Below are 19,111 nucleotides of genomic sequence, written 5' to 3'. Positions count from 1 at the left end.
TTGTGTCTTTTTTATTAAAAATAAAATACAGGATCATTTTAAATACTGTATTCAATTAAGTAGCTTTCCAGAAGTAATACCTCTGAAATCAGAGTTAATAACTTATTTGAACCAGGAACAACTAATCAAGAATTTATCTAGTTTTCCTCACTGTTATTCAATAACATCAGCTCAAAAGTTAAACAATAGATGAAGACACGATCTAGTAAGAAATCTCAGCTATGAAGAAATCTCAGAGAAAAGAAAAACTATAGAAGTATTCAACCATGTCTAAAAGCTGTATCACCCTAACCATGTAAATAACAATAGTAGAAGAAAATATAAAAGTGAGATATGACACAAAAATATTTTTTCAAATGCATGATCCAACTAATTCTTTTCAACAAGACGAATTCTTTCATATGAACAAAATAAGATTACTTTAATTTAAAAATTCTATCAGAAAACTAATTTTTTAAGGAATGCCGTGTAATTCAGGAATGTTTAAAAGAAGAACTGCAAGAAATCATTCGCAACAAAAATGCTTGAGACAACTCCCCTGGGAAAACAAATCAAAACAACGACAACAAAAACCATTTAAAAGTTAACAATTTAGAAGTTAACCAGATGGCAAACTAAAAATAGGCACTTTACTTTTATCTTCATGTGAGAGCAATATGACAATTATCAAGAACTATCTGGAGGTAAGAATTTCTGTCTCATGCAGCTACTGAAGAACATGGAGTTGCTAATGAGTACAGCTGAATCCAGAATGCTTTACTTTATCCTGCAAAACCTTACCTGTCTTGAATGTTTCATCTGCAGGAATGCCAAATTTGTAACATATAACAAAGATGTCAAGATTTTTTTTTCAGGCTTCATAAATGATATATTCTTAAACTCTCACCTATGAACCGGTGGTGAACTTCAGTGCACTGTTAGTCATCCTATAAGAGCAGGCAAATTTTATATATCTACTCTTCTTGTTTGCAACATGCAAATTTAGTTGTTTGCTTTTATGTTTATCTCTTTGTTTATTTTGTTTTCTTTAATAGAAATCTTATACTACTGTAAAAGGAAAGGATAAAGATGAAGTCCATAAGACTCTACTAAAGTAAAAGTGACCACTGTAAAAAACCACATTTTTTACAGTGACCACTGTAAAAAACATAAACATCAGGACACCTAATTGAGAACAAATATATACAGAGCAGTCAAAAACATTACAGTCCATATCTTACAGAACAGACAGAAAAAAACATCTGGTAGAGTGGGTCATTAAGTACATGCATATAATCATAAATGGATGGAAACATGCTGAATAAAATCATCATGAAGCATAATGATGTATCTTAACATACTTTAATGATTTATCTGGAATAGGTTGCACCTTATATTTACACATTATATTTTCTTGTATTGGTTTGCCTCATCTGAAACCATAATTTCTTCAGACCGTATCTGTCCTACTAATTGTGTTAATTTGGCATTTAAAAATATTCACCAGGATATTAGTAAAGAAACAAAAAACTACAAATACAGTTTATGAAGGAAAAAAAAGGGCTACAGCCAAATATTAAAATGAAAAACATTTATCATCTTCCAGATGCTTCTAACATGACACAGAGAGTAGTGAACTCAGCTCTTGTCTAATTCTTGATTTGAGATAAATACATATACAACATCAAAGGAGAGCAACACCTTTACTCTTTCCCCTTTAATCCTTCTCCAAGGATTCCCAAACCTGTCTTAGCCAACTGCACTGACTGGATTTATAAACTCGTATATCATCTGTGAAGTATAGACATGATGAGATACTCCTTTCACTTGCTCACACATGGTTGTTCATCATGGAATAAATAAAAATTAGGTATGCCAGAGAAGAAAGAACCAAACTCTAATTTAACAATTAGCTTTTTCCTCGTGGAAAACGTGTTCTATTCCTTGCTCTTCTGAACACTTACTGTTTTGCAAACTTTGTATATAAAATAGGTTTTGATAAGGCTAGTTAATACTTTTCATTTATAAAAGTAATCTAAATTTTTAATAGACTATTGCAAGGTTTTCTTCTGGTTTAGAGCAAATGTTTCCAATTATTTCCTATTCATCTTAAATATTGATTCTTGGGGACTTGACTCCTCTTAGCTTCTGACAAATACTGTCAGTTGTCAAATTGTCAAATACTGCAGCTGAGGGAACCAGGATTGTACAGTCTTGGGAAAATGAGGTTCAGAGGAGATCTAATTGCCCTCTACAACTCCCTCGAAGGACACTGTGGCAAGTTGGGGTTCAGCCTCTTCTCGCAGATAATAGGGACAAGAGGGAATGGCCTCAAGTTGCACCGGGGGGTGAGGGGGTTCAGATTGGATATTAGGAAGAACTTATTTTCTGAAAGAGTCACCATCCCTGGAGGTGTTTTATGAAAGTGTAGATGTAACACTTGGGAACACAGTTTAGTGGGCAATGTTTGAAGTAGGTGGACAGTTGGAATAGATGATCTTAGAGGTCTTTTACAACCTTAATGCTTCCATGATTATATGAAATACACAATACTGTAACATAGAGAAGAAAAGAAAGTCATGATGGATCCAAAAATATGTTACAAAAAAGAATTTTTCCATCTAGGAGCACACTACGGCAATTATCCTGTATTGTCAGTTATTTCTAATCTTTTCCTCCAAAACTTTCAGACTGAATATATGTATAAAATAATTCAGTGGTGTGCCACTTCAGCCCAGGTATTCAGTGTCTAATTCTTCCTCTCTGACATCATTAGTACATATGTATCTTCCAATAAATTGGCATCTATTTCAGTTTGCAGAAAACAAGCAAGCCTTTCAGTTTTGTTTAAATTAGTTCACATCAGCAGTATGTGGACAGTATTGCAATAAAGGAAATTAATTTCCTTTCCAGAACTAAATTAATAAGCACTAAATATCCTTAAGATTTGTTTTGTTGTTGTTGCTGTTTTTTTAACAAATTTGGACTAATCTGAGATTACCAGCGCTTTTCATACTGAAGTGTAAAATTCTACAAAATCTTGAGTTAAGTTCCATTCATCACAATCTGGCTTCTACCAACAGAGACCAAAAAAACTCATGCATTAAAAATATCTACAGAAGAATAATAGGTCCATCAAAGTCCAAGTTTCTATATTTTTTATGTAAATTTGGCTGAAAATAAAACCTTAGGATTTGAGATGCTTTTATTTTTTATTAGTTGTTGTTTATAAATAAACCCATATATAAATATAATTGATTTATTATTTTTTTAAATGCTTTTTTGGAAAAGGTAGAGAAAGGGTTTGGTGATCTAAGCAAGCAAACTAACAAACAAAAAACCTGCTTTAGGAACTGTATCATCTGCCCAATGAAGTTAAAAGACAGGAAGGCAGACACCAATGCTGAGGATTTGTTGACTGCTGTGTACATACCACCTTTCATCATTCCCACTTCATAGCATTTTCTTAGTCGGCAGGCCTGGCAGCTCTTTCTTCTGTTCTTGTCAATAGTACACTGGTTAGTGGCAGGACACATATAGTCATTGTGCCCTGTAAAAGTAAAGAGAAAATAAAGACATAGTCACACATGACCTTAAGCAACAGGCATTACAAATTGCCTATAATAATTTATCTTATTTTTCACTGAGTATTTAGTGCAGCGTCTAACATCTCAGGAAAAAAGGGTGGTTTTACTATCATTATCTATAAAAAATATGTTAATAACGCTAAAAATCATAGAACACTCATTTATACACAAGTTCTTCAAAATATTAAAAGCCATTTTCATAAAAATGGAAATATCTGTAGAAATTTTTTTAAATTAAAAATCAGAGCAACCACTAAAGGGAACAGATAAATACAAACAAGTCACTTGAATTCCTTGTTCTTATTTTGAGAAATTGAATGTCATGTGATTTCTGTGTTTATTGTGATGACTGAGCATCAAACGATTATATGTTTATAGAATGAAAAAGGCCTATCCACAGACCTTTTTAAACAGATAATAAATTTGGGGCAGTTTAGAAGTGGAAAACCATATAAAAGAGAAGCAAAAAATTATAAATGTACATCAAGAATGAATCTGTTCCTAACTTCAATCCCTTATTGTTTGTACAATGATAGATGCAAAAACACCTTTTTCATGACAAATTCTTCTATTACCATCTGGCGCAACTATGTCTGACACCAGTGTCTTATCTTTCAGAGCTTCATTTCCTCCTTTATTATGCTCTGTGACTCAATTCTTACTACAGATATTTTCAGTATATCATAAATTGTTAATGCCAACATATTTTCTCATCTTTATTCCCTTAAAATGTATCAAATATGTTCTCAAGCCTACTATTATTTTCGAACTATTGACAAAGTTCAGCAAGGATAAAAAGGCTATCCAAAACGACCTCAATGGCGCTTGTTATTCATATAAATGCAACTTAGTTACAGCACAAAATGAAACAATTTTACTGCAGAACTGTTTGTTCTTTCTTTCAGGTCAAGGGATCAGCTTGAGGTAGGGGAGGATGGAGGTTTGACAGAGGCCTTGGTCTCATCAAATCATATATCCTTGACTACAAATTAGAAAATAGGGTAAAAATGACTATCAGATTACATGAGGAACATCTGTTCTGTAATGCTACAAAAAATGGGATCCAATCAAAATAAGCAGCCAAATTGTAAACTTGTTAATATAGACAGCTGATTATATAATGTCGCAAACAGATAGAATTATTATTTATTATCTGTACATATGTATATATATCCTCCTGGACTGAAGTAAAGAAGGAGAATATAAATGCAACTCAACCTCAGCGTGAAAGAGCATTTTAATTCCTTGAGTATGATACACACTGTTCTATATCTACTTCAAGACGTTTCAGACATAAGAAAAAAAAATCAAGAAAGCAAACAGCCTCAACTGTACGAAAATACAATATCTACAGGGAAAGGAAGAAAAATGGTAAATCTGTACTTTATTGAAAATGCATGTTTATTAGGTCACACTATGCAGCAGCAATAAAAAAAATAAAATAATAATAAAAAAAAACCTGTCCTCAATCAATTGCATTGTTCTATAAGGTGAGCTCTGAAACAAAGTGAGAGAAAGGTGCAACATTAATTAATATTTTAAAAACAAATAAAGCTTTGACTGGTTATCTGATTTCCATCTGAGTGAAGTAAAAATGTAAATTCAGAAATGGAATATCTCCAGGCACTGAAATCATCTTACAACCCTCTGTAAGAAAAGCAGATAAATGTTCCCACTTTGGACAAAGCTGAAGATGTGCTGTAACATCTCTGCTGGACCAGCTGATCTTCATGAAGTTCAGCTCATCCTTTTTCACAGTTCTTATGCAGGTGATAACCTTTTAATTTGATTTGAACCTAGATTTCCTTTTTCTAATGTCAGATTTTTAAAAATAGACTTTGGTTTGTAGAGAAGCACATAAGACAATCCTAACTATAATCAAACCACAGTCCTTACTGAAATCAGTATACCATAGCTGATGTCATTGCTTAGATGTCACAGCAACTGTACATCTAGGAAGACAATACCGTATTTAATACTTCTAATGATTTTAGGTTTCATTTAACCGATGAGTCTTCCATTTGCCTAATCAATGTGGAAGAACAAACAAACAAATAAACAAACAAACAAAAAAAACTTGAAGGAAATATTAATTAGATCATACAGTAAAATGATCATGAAATTAATCAGGGAAGAAGAGGAAGGTAAGGAAGGTAGGCAGGGAAGAAGGAAGGAACCATTCCAGCTTCCTCACCTTACCATCAGATACCATCTGATTTCAAATTCTCAGTTACAGGAATCAAAGAAGGAAGTTTATTTTGCAAGGAACAGACAAGACTGTGGTGGTGCAACACGATGAGTCATGAATGGGAAAAGACAGAAGAAAGTAACTCTGTAATAGGCAAACCCAAAGATGACTTACAGTTTTAAGTAAAATAATTCAATAAATCTGAGTCATACTGTCTTTTTAGTTTTTCTTCTTTATCCTTTCTTTATCCTTTATCCTTAAAGCTCATCTCTTGGCAATGCAAATTCTGAGCAATCTGGCTTATTAGAAGTAATTCCTCACTGGCTGGAATCATTAATAGAACAGTGGGACACAACAGGTGTCCAGCTGCCCTACTCTTTCTTTCAATGGTATTACAAGAATAATACAGGCTACAGGAGAAACTAATTAGACTATTCAAATAATTAGTATCATAGGAATACTGAAAAGATGAAAAGTCTTTAGTGATCACTGATACTTGCAAAGGGAAGCACTTGGACTCCCTGCTCTTACTGGTTTGTTCCTTTTATGAAAATAAATTATCAGATACCTTGCACAAGATTAAAGACAATGATTTACTGTCATACATATTGAATTACATATTTTATGTAACTCAGTTACATTCTGTTACATATATTAAACATAATATAAATATAAACTTAATCCCCACATTTGTATGACTTGCACTGTCATCAGTTACGAAGGAAGACTTTAAGGGAGCTGTTGGAGGGATTGTATGGTTTTTTTAAAGATATCTTGCACATTCTACATTTTAAAATAGTAGAACTAATGCTAGGTACTCTTACAGAACTTTATTATATGTTAAAGTCTTTCAGGAACAGGGCAAAAGATCTGTGTTCTCTCTCAAAGCATTAATTTTAGATGTGACAATACATATGATAACAGCCAAAAATATGGGGAGCAAGGTGAGGAAATAAAATGTCATCAAAAGAAGATAGTGGATGAAATTAGGAAAACTTCCAGCTTATCCTCCCTTGCCCTGTCCTAATCATGGCTGCTTCTTATTGGATATACAGCCTCAGTCTTTCTTGTCACCATGAGTCAGACACCTAGTGTTTATATTCAGAGACTCATATCACTATCAGTGTAAGTGTTCTCATGGTACATGCATTGTATGCAACAGCCAAGCACGCTTGAATCAAAGTGGGAAGACAATTTATCTTTGAGGGTTTCAGTCAACAAAATACTTCATATTTCTTTAAAGTTAAGTGTTACTACATTCAGCAGAACATTTCAGCATCAGTGTACTTGTAACTAGTAGTTCCAGCAAAGTGTATGTTTAAAGCTCCAAAAGTAGTGCTTCCTATTTACTTCCATGGAAACCAGAACAAATACAAAGAGCACGATAACACTATTTCATGGAGGAAATAATTAAAAAACACTACTCTTCAACATATTCACCACCATTACCTATGCATTTTTGCCAGAAATGAGCAAGAGCCTGCAAGCCAATGCTTGTAAGTATTTGCACCAGCAGAGGGTACCCATTGGCACTGTCACAACTGTTGAAACACACCACCCATCACTTCACTGTGCTCACATCGACATAGTCTCCATAAACATTCAACAAGTGTCAATGAATGTCAATGGGCGCTATTTTTTCCACATGGAGGCATTCAATGATACACCTTTGCTTCATACACACTTCCATGTCAGACACCATTTTATCAGATTGCCCCTCTGCTGTCACCTGTCACAAGGCAACATAATGTAGTGGAATACTGGTGAGAAGGTTCAGCCTCTAGTGCTATACCACTGACAATTCCCATTATGTGAGGGCCAATATCATAAAATGGGAGGCATTACTTTCAGAGCATCCTTCATGTATCTGTGAATGAGAGGACTATAAATAGGTTTTATTTTGCATGAGAAATTGGTTTAAATTCAATAAAGAGATTTTGTCAGAGTACTGATGTTAAAGACTGTAATAATGTCTTAACAAAACGAATGTTTTAATTTTCAGGCGGTACCGTAAGTACACTACATCTCCTTGCAAACTGTACATTTAATAACTAAGGATCCAAATATAAAGTAAGACTACCTAGACTTCTTCAGTAGGCCCATGAGAATACATAACCTAATGTTATGCCTGGAATAAAAATAGAGATATATTAATTTCTTTGTGGCCAACAACCTGTTGGATTTTAAGTGCACAAGAGTAATTACAGGGTTTTTTTTATATCTTGGCCTCTTCATATTGTTTCTGGGAGTTTTCTCTAGAGGAATTCCTCTGCTTCCCATTTTAGCTCAAATAAACTGAAGCTAAAAAAAAAACAAAAGACATCCTTAAAAATCGATGGGAATAAGATAGTCATGGCTTGCCTATGACTCTCTGAAAACGTATTTTGTCTCTGACAAGATCCTATTAAAATGACTGTGAGTAATACACTGTGGGAGTTTGTCCTTTAACATAACAGTTGTTTTAATCGTGTGCCAAGGATTTAAAATGATTTAAAGTGATTTTTCAGATAAGGAAACAGAAACTAGATGTCTCATTCCTTGCCAGATTTTGTAGAAATTGGGATCTAGATTGGTATCTTTTTTTTATATGTCACAAGGGAAAAACATGCTTCCTATTTTATTATCTTGTCTAAAATTAAAAAGAAAAAAAAAAAAAAGGAAATGTATTTGAGGTAGAATTATCTTTTGCATTTAGTGTGATAATGCTGAAAGAGTGGAAACACCAGTTCTATTTTCATCTGCTGGAGTAGAAAATATAATTTTCCATTTATATAAAGTTAGAATAGTTCTTTACTTTTTATATTTTACCTTTTCTCAATGTGTATGTCCATGAGTTACTGAATTGGTTAGATAACAGCAGGTTTGGAATCCTGAAACAATGTCTGTTCTCTTTGTTTGTTTGTTTGTTTAATAGTGTATGGAAAGAGTAAAGGAAGGATCAGTATCATGATAATTTGTCTTGAATTAAATACTCACGTTTACAATTCTATACATATGTGAAGATTTTACTAGAAAATGATAACTGCATGGGAGCTACATGACATAAGACAGATTATACAGATCCTGACCTTTCCTCTTTTCTGATTCCGCGGTGGCTCTACTATCTTTCTTTCAGAAGTGTGTGTAGAAGAAGGATCAGCCTACAGGATGCAAAGTAAATGTTTTGCAATCCAGGCCCTTTTCCTTATTGTCACATATAGAATTGTCTAGCTTGTTTAAAAACAGAAAATTACTTATCTTCTCAATAGGTCTCAGTAGTTGCTTAGAGAACCCCAAGTCTAAATCTGAAGACCTTGTCCAAGGATAATTAAGCTGTGAAAGTGTCTATGCTTAAAAAGGGAATTAGGCACAACCTTCCGTTCTTTTTTGAAATCTGTTAGGAAGGAGTGAGATCTAAAAATTACTGTGCAGTTTTATTGGAGCACTTGAACTTAAAATTGTTATAACTTTTTAATTTACATTCAACATTTGTTCATATAGGACCAACAAATGTAATAATACTACATCTTTCTTCACACATTTTTTCTTTTCCTGGTGTTCTTGTACTTCAGGTTATGCCCATTGCCTGTTGTCCTGGCACTGGGCTCCAATGAATAAAGAATAGCTCTATCCTCTTTTTACTCTCCCTTCAGGTTTTTTATGTATATTGATGAGATCCTCCCCTGAGAACTCCCCTCTTCTCGAGGCTAAAAAGTCACAGCTCTCTCACCCTTTTCTAATACAAAAGATGCTGCAGATCCTTATTCATTTTCAGGCCTTTTGTTAAACTATCAACAATATGCTCATGCCTCTCTTGTACTGAGGAGCCTAGAAATGGACAAGTAGATGAGATTAAAAAGCTAGAAAATAAAACTTGTAAGAAAAGGTTGAATAAACTGGGTTTCTTTGATTTAGGTAAAATGTAATAATGTGTTTTTTAAAAGTGTGTTAAAAGTCTTTGGTGATTTGTAGGGTATTACAGAGGAAAATACAACATTTTTTTCCTGTGGCATGATAGCCAGAAAAATAAAAGATGAACATAACCTGAGGGAAGGAAGATTCAAATTTCACAGTAGCCTTCAAAGATAAGGAGAGACTAATACTGGATCAGTGTACAGGTTTTAAAGAAGCAGCTAAATAAACATGTAAGTAATCAGCAAAAGTTGATCCTACCACAGGACAAAAAAATGCACTAGGATTCAAGGTCCACTGCAGCCCAGTGGTTTGCTTAGACCATAAAAAATAAGGAAGTATCTTGCATGCAACCATCTTAAATCACTGCCATATCCATGCTCAATGCAGAGCTTCAAATTCACTGAAACAGTATCATTTCAAAATAGATTGTCTAGGAGAAAGAAAGTATTGCCGCTTGACTTTCAACAGACATTTCTGAAACAAGATCACCATCAATTGGAGTTCTGATATTCAAAATACTCATTACAGAACAAGTAGAGAATGTATTTAATTTGAGACTATAAACACAAAATAAAACAAATGATGTTCCAGATGAAGCTGGTTGATCAAAGGTCGTTATAACTGTTACAATAATGGCTAAATCTTTCTGCTCTGCTCAACTACACATTTTCTAGACTTCTAACCATAACCTACCTCTCAAGCTGGAACTGTATGTTTTCCATCCTGAGATTAGATACTGGTGTGCAGTCCCCCTGTTTATTTGCTGTATTTGCCTCTGCAAGTCTCACTTAGGCTCATGTTCTGTAGTTTTGCTCTTTCTGCTTGACAACTCATAGAATCAACATGCAAGCAGTCTTATTAGGGAGTTTCTGTCTTCTTGGCTCGGGATCAGTTCAGCATTTGTAGTTATCAAACAGATTACAAAAATACCATAGAAACACAAGGAAATACCAGAAAATTAAAGGGAATATTTCGGAAACCCTTCAAATAGGCAATCTTTCAAATTCTGTGCTTCCAAATGCTGTGCATTACCTAACTGTCCACTTATCAGGCAAGTTTTACCAATGCAAGTCTATTCATCTAGGAAGAAAATATGTATGTCTTGCCACCACTCCTATCACTAAAATTTGAACTACATACTTTCAAAAGAGTAGAGCTCTGTCAAGCTATCCCTGTGAAATTAAACAATTGATAACACTCCACATCGACGGCCAGAACTCCTCCCTTAGGTTCAAAAGACAGAATTGTTAACTGCAATCAAACAGTAAGCCACACAACTAAAATACTTCCCAGCTTCCAGAATTCTATACTTCAAAGACCACTCTATCTCTGTGATGCAAGTCTGTGATTCAAGGCAATCCTCTGGAATCTCTCAGCATCATTATTCATCCTCAGATGCCAACCTACACTTGCTGGGCTGGTACTGCCTTGCATTACAAGGTAATTCTTAACTGAATATTTGTGAAATTTCCCAGAGTTTGAGTATACAGCTGTAAGGAGATGCACCTGAAAGGCAGAGAGGGTGCCCTTGAAAAGAATTAGAAAGGCTTATAAAGGAGACAGAGAAATGGAACTTAGGATTTCCAAAGTACTTTGACAGTTCTGAGATCAAGATACCCTTCTGTGTAATGAGTTACCTCTCAATTTTATGAATCACTTGTTCTCCCTCTGCAGGTCCTCAGACCAATAAACACAGGCGTTTATTGGACTCTGTTCAGAGATGCTAAGAGTAATTTCTTTCTGTTCCATACCCTTTGGTGAGTATACAAACAACAAGAGAGTTAGAAGGAGAGGAAAAGAATGTGTGAGCCTGCCACCTCCAATATAAAGGAGGGAGACTAGGTTCTTTGATTATATGTATACCTGGAGTTTGAGTACCTTGAGTAGTTTGTTCGACAACTTTACCATTCCACACAAAAGACTGTTCTCCGGCCATTAAGCTGCAACTAATCTCTCTTTCTTTGCCCCAGGACACGACCATCTGCTGTGTCCGTTGAAACAAAGGATTTCTCAACCCTTACCGAGGATGTGCTTGGAATTATCACTCAGCAAACTTAAGACTCAATAATCATAAAAATAATAATCTCTTACAAAGTCACAAGGGGATTTTTAATTTGTAAATCGCATTTGTAAGGCTAATGTTGAAATAATCCATCCAATTATGCTATCTAGATTTTAAAGAGGTTATTATGGGGGAATCAGAAGAAGTCTGAAGACAAAGTAAGTTACTTAGCAAACATCAATATTGCTTGAGTCAGCAACTCAAGCATTTAATCTCACTTAAGATATTATGGTGATTTGACTGTATCAACTTAAATTATAAGAACTTCCCATCAGGATGAGATATTAGTTACTCTTTCAATTGTTTTGTGAATGTGTTGTAAAAGACAAAAAATATAAATTAGAAATAATTTTTTAGCAGATGGGAGAACAAATCATTTGAACTAGCAATAGTAAGAAAGCTCTTTGAGTCCCCAGATCAAGGCTAGACATTATTTAGATTTACCTCCTTAAGCTACTGGGCTCTGTACAAAAATAGCATACAGTTTACATTAGCCCCTTTTGATATAAAAATTAATAAATATTTTAATAGAGAAGTACAGTGTGCTGTGATGGCTTGTTATGCCTCAGGATTCAAGTCAGTTGACCAACTACATTCCTGGAGGGCACAAACACTGCTCAAAGAATGAAGTATTCTTATATCACCATGCATCACAGCAATCTTGTTGTCTAATGATTTTTTTCCTCCCATAAAATTTTCTATATTAATATCAGTCTGAGCAATATTTTCTCAAAACAAAGTCCCCAAAACAATTTTATGATGTAAAGAAACAAAATGGCATTGGCAATTTCGAGAGGAAGCTGAGCTTTTCACCAATCATCTGCTGTTAAAATATAATTGAGCAGTTACAGGTATTGAAAGGCAATTACTAACTCAGGCTAGCTTTTAAGCAATGACTGTTTGACAGAAAAGAAAGATAATTTAGTAGATAAATTTCACAAAATATCTACAGAGCCATTCCAAATTATCTGAATAAAAATGAAGCTATCCATCTCCAATACAATGCAGTCCAACGTATATGTGAGTTTTCTCAAAATTTTGGTGGTTAACTTGCACAAATAGATAATCCAAAGATACAACTGAGGATAACACATTACCCCATGCAGCACATTCATGTCTGTGCTCACTCACTTTTTCCTGTGGTTCTATTAAGAACGACATGGAATGTATTGACCATTAATGTATTAATAACATCAATTCTTACAATAGCAATTCTGCTATGAAATCTCTGATGAAAACCATAATAATTAGCAGTTATCTCTACATCCATATATGTATTGGGAAAGCACAAAAGTAGCATGGTTCTCTTGCACTTAAAGACATACTACAAACAGCAACAACAGTATTTGTTGAAAAGGTACTATATTTCTGCTTATACAAAATGTCCCCTTTACATCACTACAGTTTAATCATATGATTCCAAGGAAATTTCTGTGCCTTTTCTAGGAATGAACATCATACATACAATACAAATAAAACAATATTTACCCCATATAGTCTTCTATTCTTTAGTAGTACTTATTACTAGATATCCAACCTCAATCTCTTTAAAATTATTTCCACCTGCCAGGGTAAATTTTAGGTTTTCTCATATATCCTCGGTCTAAAAATTAGCCATTTCTTTAAATTAGATGCATGTTCAGTTAGAACATGCAACTGCCGAAGCAGGTATCTCTTCCAAGTCAAGTAGGAAATTCAAAAAATCCCTTAGTTTACCAAAACTGGGTATCTATGACTTTAAAGTCTATTTTAAAGGCCTTCTAATCTCTCTGTGAGCAAATGATCACAGTTCTCTCGCAAGTACTTATATCCATTAACTATTTTCTTGATATTAGTAGATGTCATTTCTTTTGATAGCTGTTATTCTAGAAGATGTGGATCAATTGAATGAAGTACAGGGGAGTGTAACAAACAGGATCAGAAGTCTAGAAAACATGCTCTACTGAAAGAAATGAGTTTGTTTAGTCTAAAGAAATAGAAGACTGAGGAAAGATATGATAACAGTTCAACTATGTAAAAGGTCATTGCAATAATTCTTCTTCATAACAACAATGGATAAGGGAAGGAGTGGGCTTAAATCAGAGCAAACGTAAGTTAATGTTTAAGAGAAGCATTTCATGGGACACTGACAACTTAAGCTTTAAATTTTTGAAGACTGACTACTTAAAAATTACATCAAGAAGCAAGATCTAAACTTACTAAAAAGTATGCATTATTCCGCAAGCAAATAACAGATCTGTTGTTGAGGACTTGATAAGACTTATTCACAAAGTCAACAGGGCTGAATCACCCAAGAACCATGGAACTCAAAGAAAGAGTCAGATTAATTTCTTTATCCATAGTGGCCAAAAGCTGAATACCTGTTCTGTATGGATACTTTATAACTAATTCTTACTTTTACACAATAATCTTTCAATTTTCATTTTGTTGCTGGGTCATGCAAGACCAAGTCACACTGGTAAGAGATGCAATAATTTATTCTTCCTATTTAGTTTTGATCTTAAAGATAATAATAAAATTATAAACAAGGCAGAAATTAAACAATAATGTGTTATGGGTAAGATGACTTAGTTCAATTTGAGTTCAGAATTCCACTAAAAATTCTGATTCAATCAGGGAACTCATAATGAAAAAGATTCAAATTAAGGAGCTGTACTCCTTACCTTAAAAGTTCAAATATGTCTTTCTGACGTTAAGAGAAAAGCATTTCACTCGTTCTCCCCTCCAGTCTTCATTGTTATCAAACTGCTGTAACCACTCTCTTTTCAACAAATCATTTAGAAGTTGGAACAGCAGAAATACTAGTAACTGTTAACTAATCACTAGCACTCATAAACAATTTCTCAGTGTTTACCCCAAAGCCAGTCTTTCACTTTCTTCTTTAAGTCCAAAAAAAGTTCTTGAGCAGAATGCTGGAAGTGTTATTTAACTCAGTGGCAGAATTATTTAATTCTTGTGACAAAACAGGCAAGATTCACACCTAGTGATTGGTAGAAGCTAAAAACTGCTTCTTGACATGTTTATTTAATAAAAAGAACAATACGAATTTCTGTATGTGTGTATCGCTCGGAGATGTAAAAAAGTATAGAAACCTGGCTAAATCACAGGATTTTGCTAGTTTGCTCTTTCTATTTATTCAGTCAGGAAGAAATATGTTTCATTTTTTTCTCTGGAGATACTGTATAGAATTTTTGGTAGAATCATACTTAGTCCTTTCTTACACTATTGTTTCTTTGTTAAACAGGAATAAAATCACTCATCCCTCAAAGTGACAGGCATTTTAATCAATAATTATCTTGGACACACTAATTAATTTTTTTCTGTTAGATGCCTTCTAATCCACTGGACATTTTGCACAGTACACCTTTAGTCACGAGATGGTTGTGAAATATATCATTCTGTGTATAGTTCAAAGCCCTGCTATGCAGGCAAATATAGATATTATTTCATCAAGGACATATCCTTTCAATCATTGGCTCTCAAAAGATATCCCACATCTTCAAGTATTTGATTGAATCATTCTGCTAAGTGAGCATTGAATTAAGATTAAGAAATCAATAAAAATGAATTAATATTCATCTGACAGTGAATTCTCAGAAATAAATTTTGGATAGTAACTTAATCATAGAAAAGAGACATGCATAACTCAAAAAAGTGGTCATCCTGATCCAATATTGATTTTTTAATTAGATTTCTTACTGCCTCCATAATCAGACATACACAAACAAAGAAGAATACAGAGCTTTTCTTTTCCCTCATTAATCTTGGTCTAAAGAGCAATATATTACATATCTGTAAGAAGGATTCACCAAATACAGAGCTAAGCATGCATAGGAGAAAACAGTTACTGCTAACAAAATCTCAATAAATGTCCTGGGCTCAGGCTGCAATCTCAAGTAGCTTCCTCAGAAATACAGAGTGAAGGTGATTCACTTGAGCAGCTTATTACCTTGAATACTTCTTTTGAAAAAAGCTTTGCAGCCCTCACAAGACCAGACCCCATAGTGGTAGCCTGAAGCATAGTCGTTGCACACAGCACAGTACCGGGTCTCCTTGGTGGACTCCATGGACAGACTCCCTTTCTCATTGGTACTAGACATCCTCTCTCGAATGCTGTGGCGCCTGTTATCAGAGCTTGGCCTATTAGCAGCAGGAAAAAAAAAAAAAAGAACAAATATTTCAGCATTGTTAAGTCTCATCCATTCCTAAAGACCAAGAAAGAAGAACAAATGTATTTTTGAAGATCCAGAGTTTAAAAAATCTAGATTTTAAACAGATAGGAAAAAAACTGACTGTATCACACTTTCCTATTCTAACTGGAGAAATGTAGAAATCTTAAATACTGGGAAATTCTTCACAAATTAAGCTGATGTTATTAGTCACTACACCTTGAAAAATGATCTTTAGAGGTCCCTTCCAACCCCTACAATTCTGTGATTGAAAAGCTATTTGGTAGTCAGTTTTTCTAAAGATATAACAAAGAAGTACAAAAAAAGAAAAAGAAAAAGAAAAAAGCAAATTTTAGTGTACCTTCTCCTGTCCAAAGGGTTCATCATGACTGAAGTATCAGTAAATAGTTTGAAAATGGAAACAGAACAAATCTATAGCATAAATGGCAATGAATTCACATCTGGTAAGAGGTTATTACAGGTCATCGCTGTTGGCTTGACAAACAAGAGACAAAATTCAGAGATGAGAGGATGTGAAAATAACAAGAGGCACAGCAGTGATCTCTGAGATTGCTCATAGAAGGTAAACAGGTCTCACACAACACACTTTGCAGAGCCTGAACAACAAATTGTTTGGGAGAAAAATTCAATTGGGCATGACAACATCGTACAAGTTAAAGCATGAAGTATACTATTGTTTTCAGTAACTACCCACTTACCATGCATGTTTTAATTACTGTTTAGTAAACAGGTGGCTCTCATCTCCCCTGAGTCTCAACCTTTTCTCAAAATATCCTGGTTTTGAACCTAGGAAACCCAGAGGTCTTTTTCAAATTTCTTCTTATATATCCAAATTTGTCATATTACCTCATTCAGTGCAATAAAACATTCTGTATTTTGATTAATTGAGACGTGGCACCAACAGCCCCTCCTGCTCCAAAACAGTACTCCTCTATGGCTTTCTGATGGTTCTTACACTCAACCATTCTCTTTCATCTAAGCAAAATTCCCCAACACCTCCTGCTGCAGTTCACCTTGAGTTCACAAAAGCTATAGCAGCCAGAACCACCCATACACTCTCACATGTGCTGCCAACCACCCCCTAAATATATTTTTTCTGTCCTACATTATATATATACTTTCTGTCCCAATATACGACATACTTTCACTGAACAACTCTGAATGAATAACAGTTATTAGAGAAACATTTGCCCTGTGAGATTGCACAACTGTTATTGGCATTATTCATGAAAGCTACATTTTTTAAACTTGAAGTTCTTTACCAACCTTTATAAACCAGATGATTTTGAAAACTTATTTTCAAAGTTCTTTTTTTTCTTTTGAATCTGTTCAAGACAGAAAAAACTGCAAATGGTGAGGCACTGACATGGCACAACTGTTTTTTCAGTGATGTGTAAAGATCAGAATGGGTCAAAATTCTGAAAATGTGAATTTGCCAAAGTAGGAAGAATAAGAAATCATTTCCTATTTCAGATGCTAAAGCATGAAAAAGCAAAACCAGCATAATTTATGAATCATTATGCAAGATATATATGATTATTGTAATTACCTTTCCAAATCTGCCAAACCTAGATAGTTTTCTTATTCTTTGTCAAGTCCGGAACACTCCTATGATTTTAATTTGTCTCAGTGTCTCATTTAATTAACTTTATTTTTATCTACTGAGAACTGATCAAAGTTGTTGTGTTTTATCTTCCTTACCCTGTTCTTTCTAGCTCACAGGTAGATCATTTAATCCACCAATTTAGTATAATTTTAAGTTAACCTAGATGGGCTTTTAAAAAACATATATATGATGTTCCAAAAACAATTCCTTCTATTTATTTTCATGGAAAATACAATAGATAAAAAGAGAACAATTACACTATTTGGTAGAGCAAAATCTCAGCTACCAAATTCTATTTTTCAGTGTTGAATCATAGAACCACTAAATATCATGAGTTGGAAAGGACCCATAAGGATCACTGAGTCCAGCATCTGGCTCCATACGAAATCACCCAAAACTCAGACCATACAACTGATAGTAATGCCCAGACACTTGGAGAGCTTTGACAAGTTTACTGTCCCACAAACTTCCTGGAGAGCCTGTGCCAGTGGCACATTCTCTGGTGAAGACCATTCTCTGGTGAAGAACTTTTCCTTGATATCCAACCAGACCCTCTCCTACTGCAGCTTCAAGTATCCTGTCACTGTCTCCACAGAGAGGACGCTATTGCCTGTCCCTACACTTCCCTTGTGAGGAGCTGTAGGCCATCATGAGCCCTCCCATCAGACTCCTCTCCTCTTGGCCAAACAAACCAAGTAACTTCAGTAGCTCCTCATACATCTCTTCTAGACTTTTCCCCATCTTTGTATCCCTCCTTTGGACAATCTCTAATAATTTTATGCCCTTTTTTTACTGTTGCAGCCAAAACCACACTCAGTATACCAGCATACAAGGTAAAATCATAACGTTGCAGTATACAGTGGGACAACCACTTCCTTTGACTGGCTGGCAATGTTTTGATTGATGCATCTCAGGATACAGTTGGCCTTTCTGGCTGCCAGTGCACACTTCTGACTCATGTTCAACTCACTGTTGACCAAAAGCCCCAAATCTCTTTCACCAGGTCTGATCTCCAGTATCTCATACCTCATATGTATACACCAGTGTTGATCCTTCCCAGAAGGGAAGAATCTGGCACTTGCTCCTGTTAAACTCCGTGTGGTTGGTGATTTCTCAGAACTTAAATTTGTCAAGATCTCTCTGCAAGGACTCTCCAGCCCTGACAGTCAACAACTCCCCATTTAATACAGACAGCAAACTTGCTCAAAACACATTCTAGTCCTACATTCAAGTCATTTATGAAAACACTGAAGAGAACTGACCCTAAAATGAAGCCCTGGGGAACCCTATTAGAGAATATTTAATAAATCTAGATTTTAAAAAGAAGTAACAAGCTGTACGTGAGCCAGTAGTATGTCCTTGTGGCCCAATATGTTTTAAAACAATATGTCCTTGTGGTCCAATGGTATCCTGGGCTGCATCAAAAAGAGGGGCCAGCAGGTAGAGGGAGGTGATTGTCCTCATCTGCTCCACCCTTGTAAGATTCCATCTGGAGTTCTGTGTCCAGGACTACGGCTCTTGGTACAAGAAGGATGCAGAGCTGTTGGAACAGGTTCAGAGGAGGGCCACAAAGATGACAAGAGGGCTTGAGCTGGCTGTGACCTC

The 19,111-nt window shown here is 34.8% G+C and overlaps 1 protein-coding gene across 1 annotated transcript in view; it reads right to left on the bottom strand.

Moving 5' to 3' along the window:
• ESR1 (estrogen receptor 1) overlaps nt 1–19,111 on the bottom strand; it is a 121,605-nt gene that overhangs the window by 62,094 nt on the left and 40,400 nt on the right. The window contains 2 exon segments of the mRNA XM_065732177.1: nt 3,413–3,529; nt 15,660–15,850. Coding sequence (XP_065588249.1) covers nt 3,413–3,529; nt 15,660–15,850 — 308 coding nt within the window.

The sequence above is a fragment of the Cyrtonyx montezumae genome, unplaced genomic scaffold (assembly GCF_038088225.1).
Source record: "Cyrtonyx montezumae isolate F1298 unplaced genomic scaffold, pur_monq_1.0 scaffold_0, whole genome shotgun sequence".
NCBI classification, from domain to species: Eukaryota; Metazoa; Chordata; class Aves; order Galliformes; family Odontophoridae; genus Cyrtonyx; species Cyrtonyx montezumae.
The sequence above is the reverse complement of the archived record's forward strand: the minus strand, read 5'-3'. Positions and strand labels throughout refer to the sequence as shown.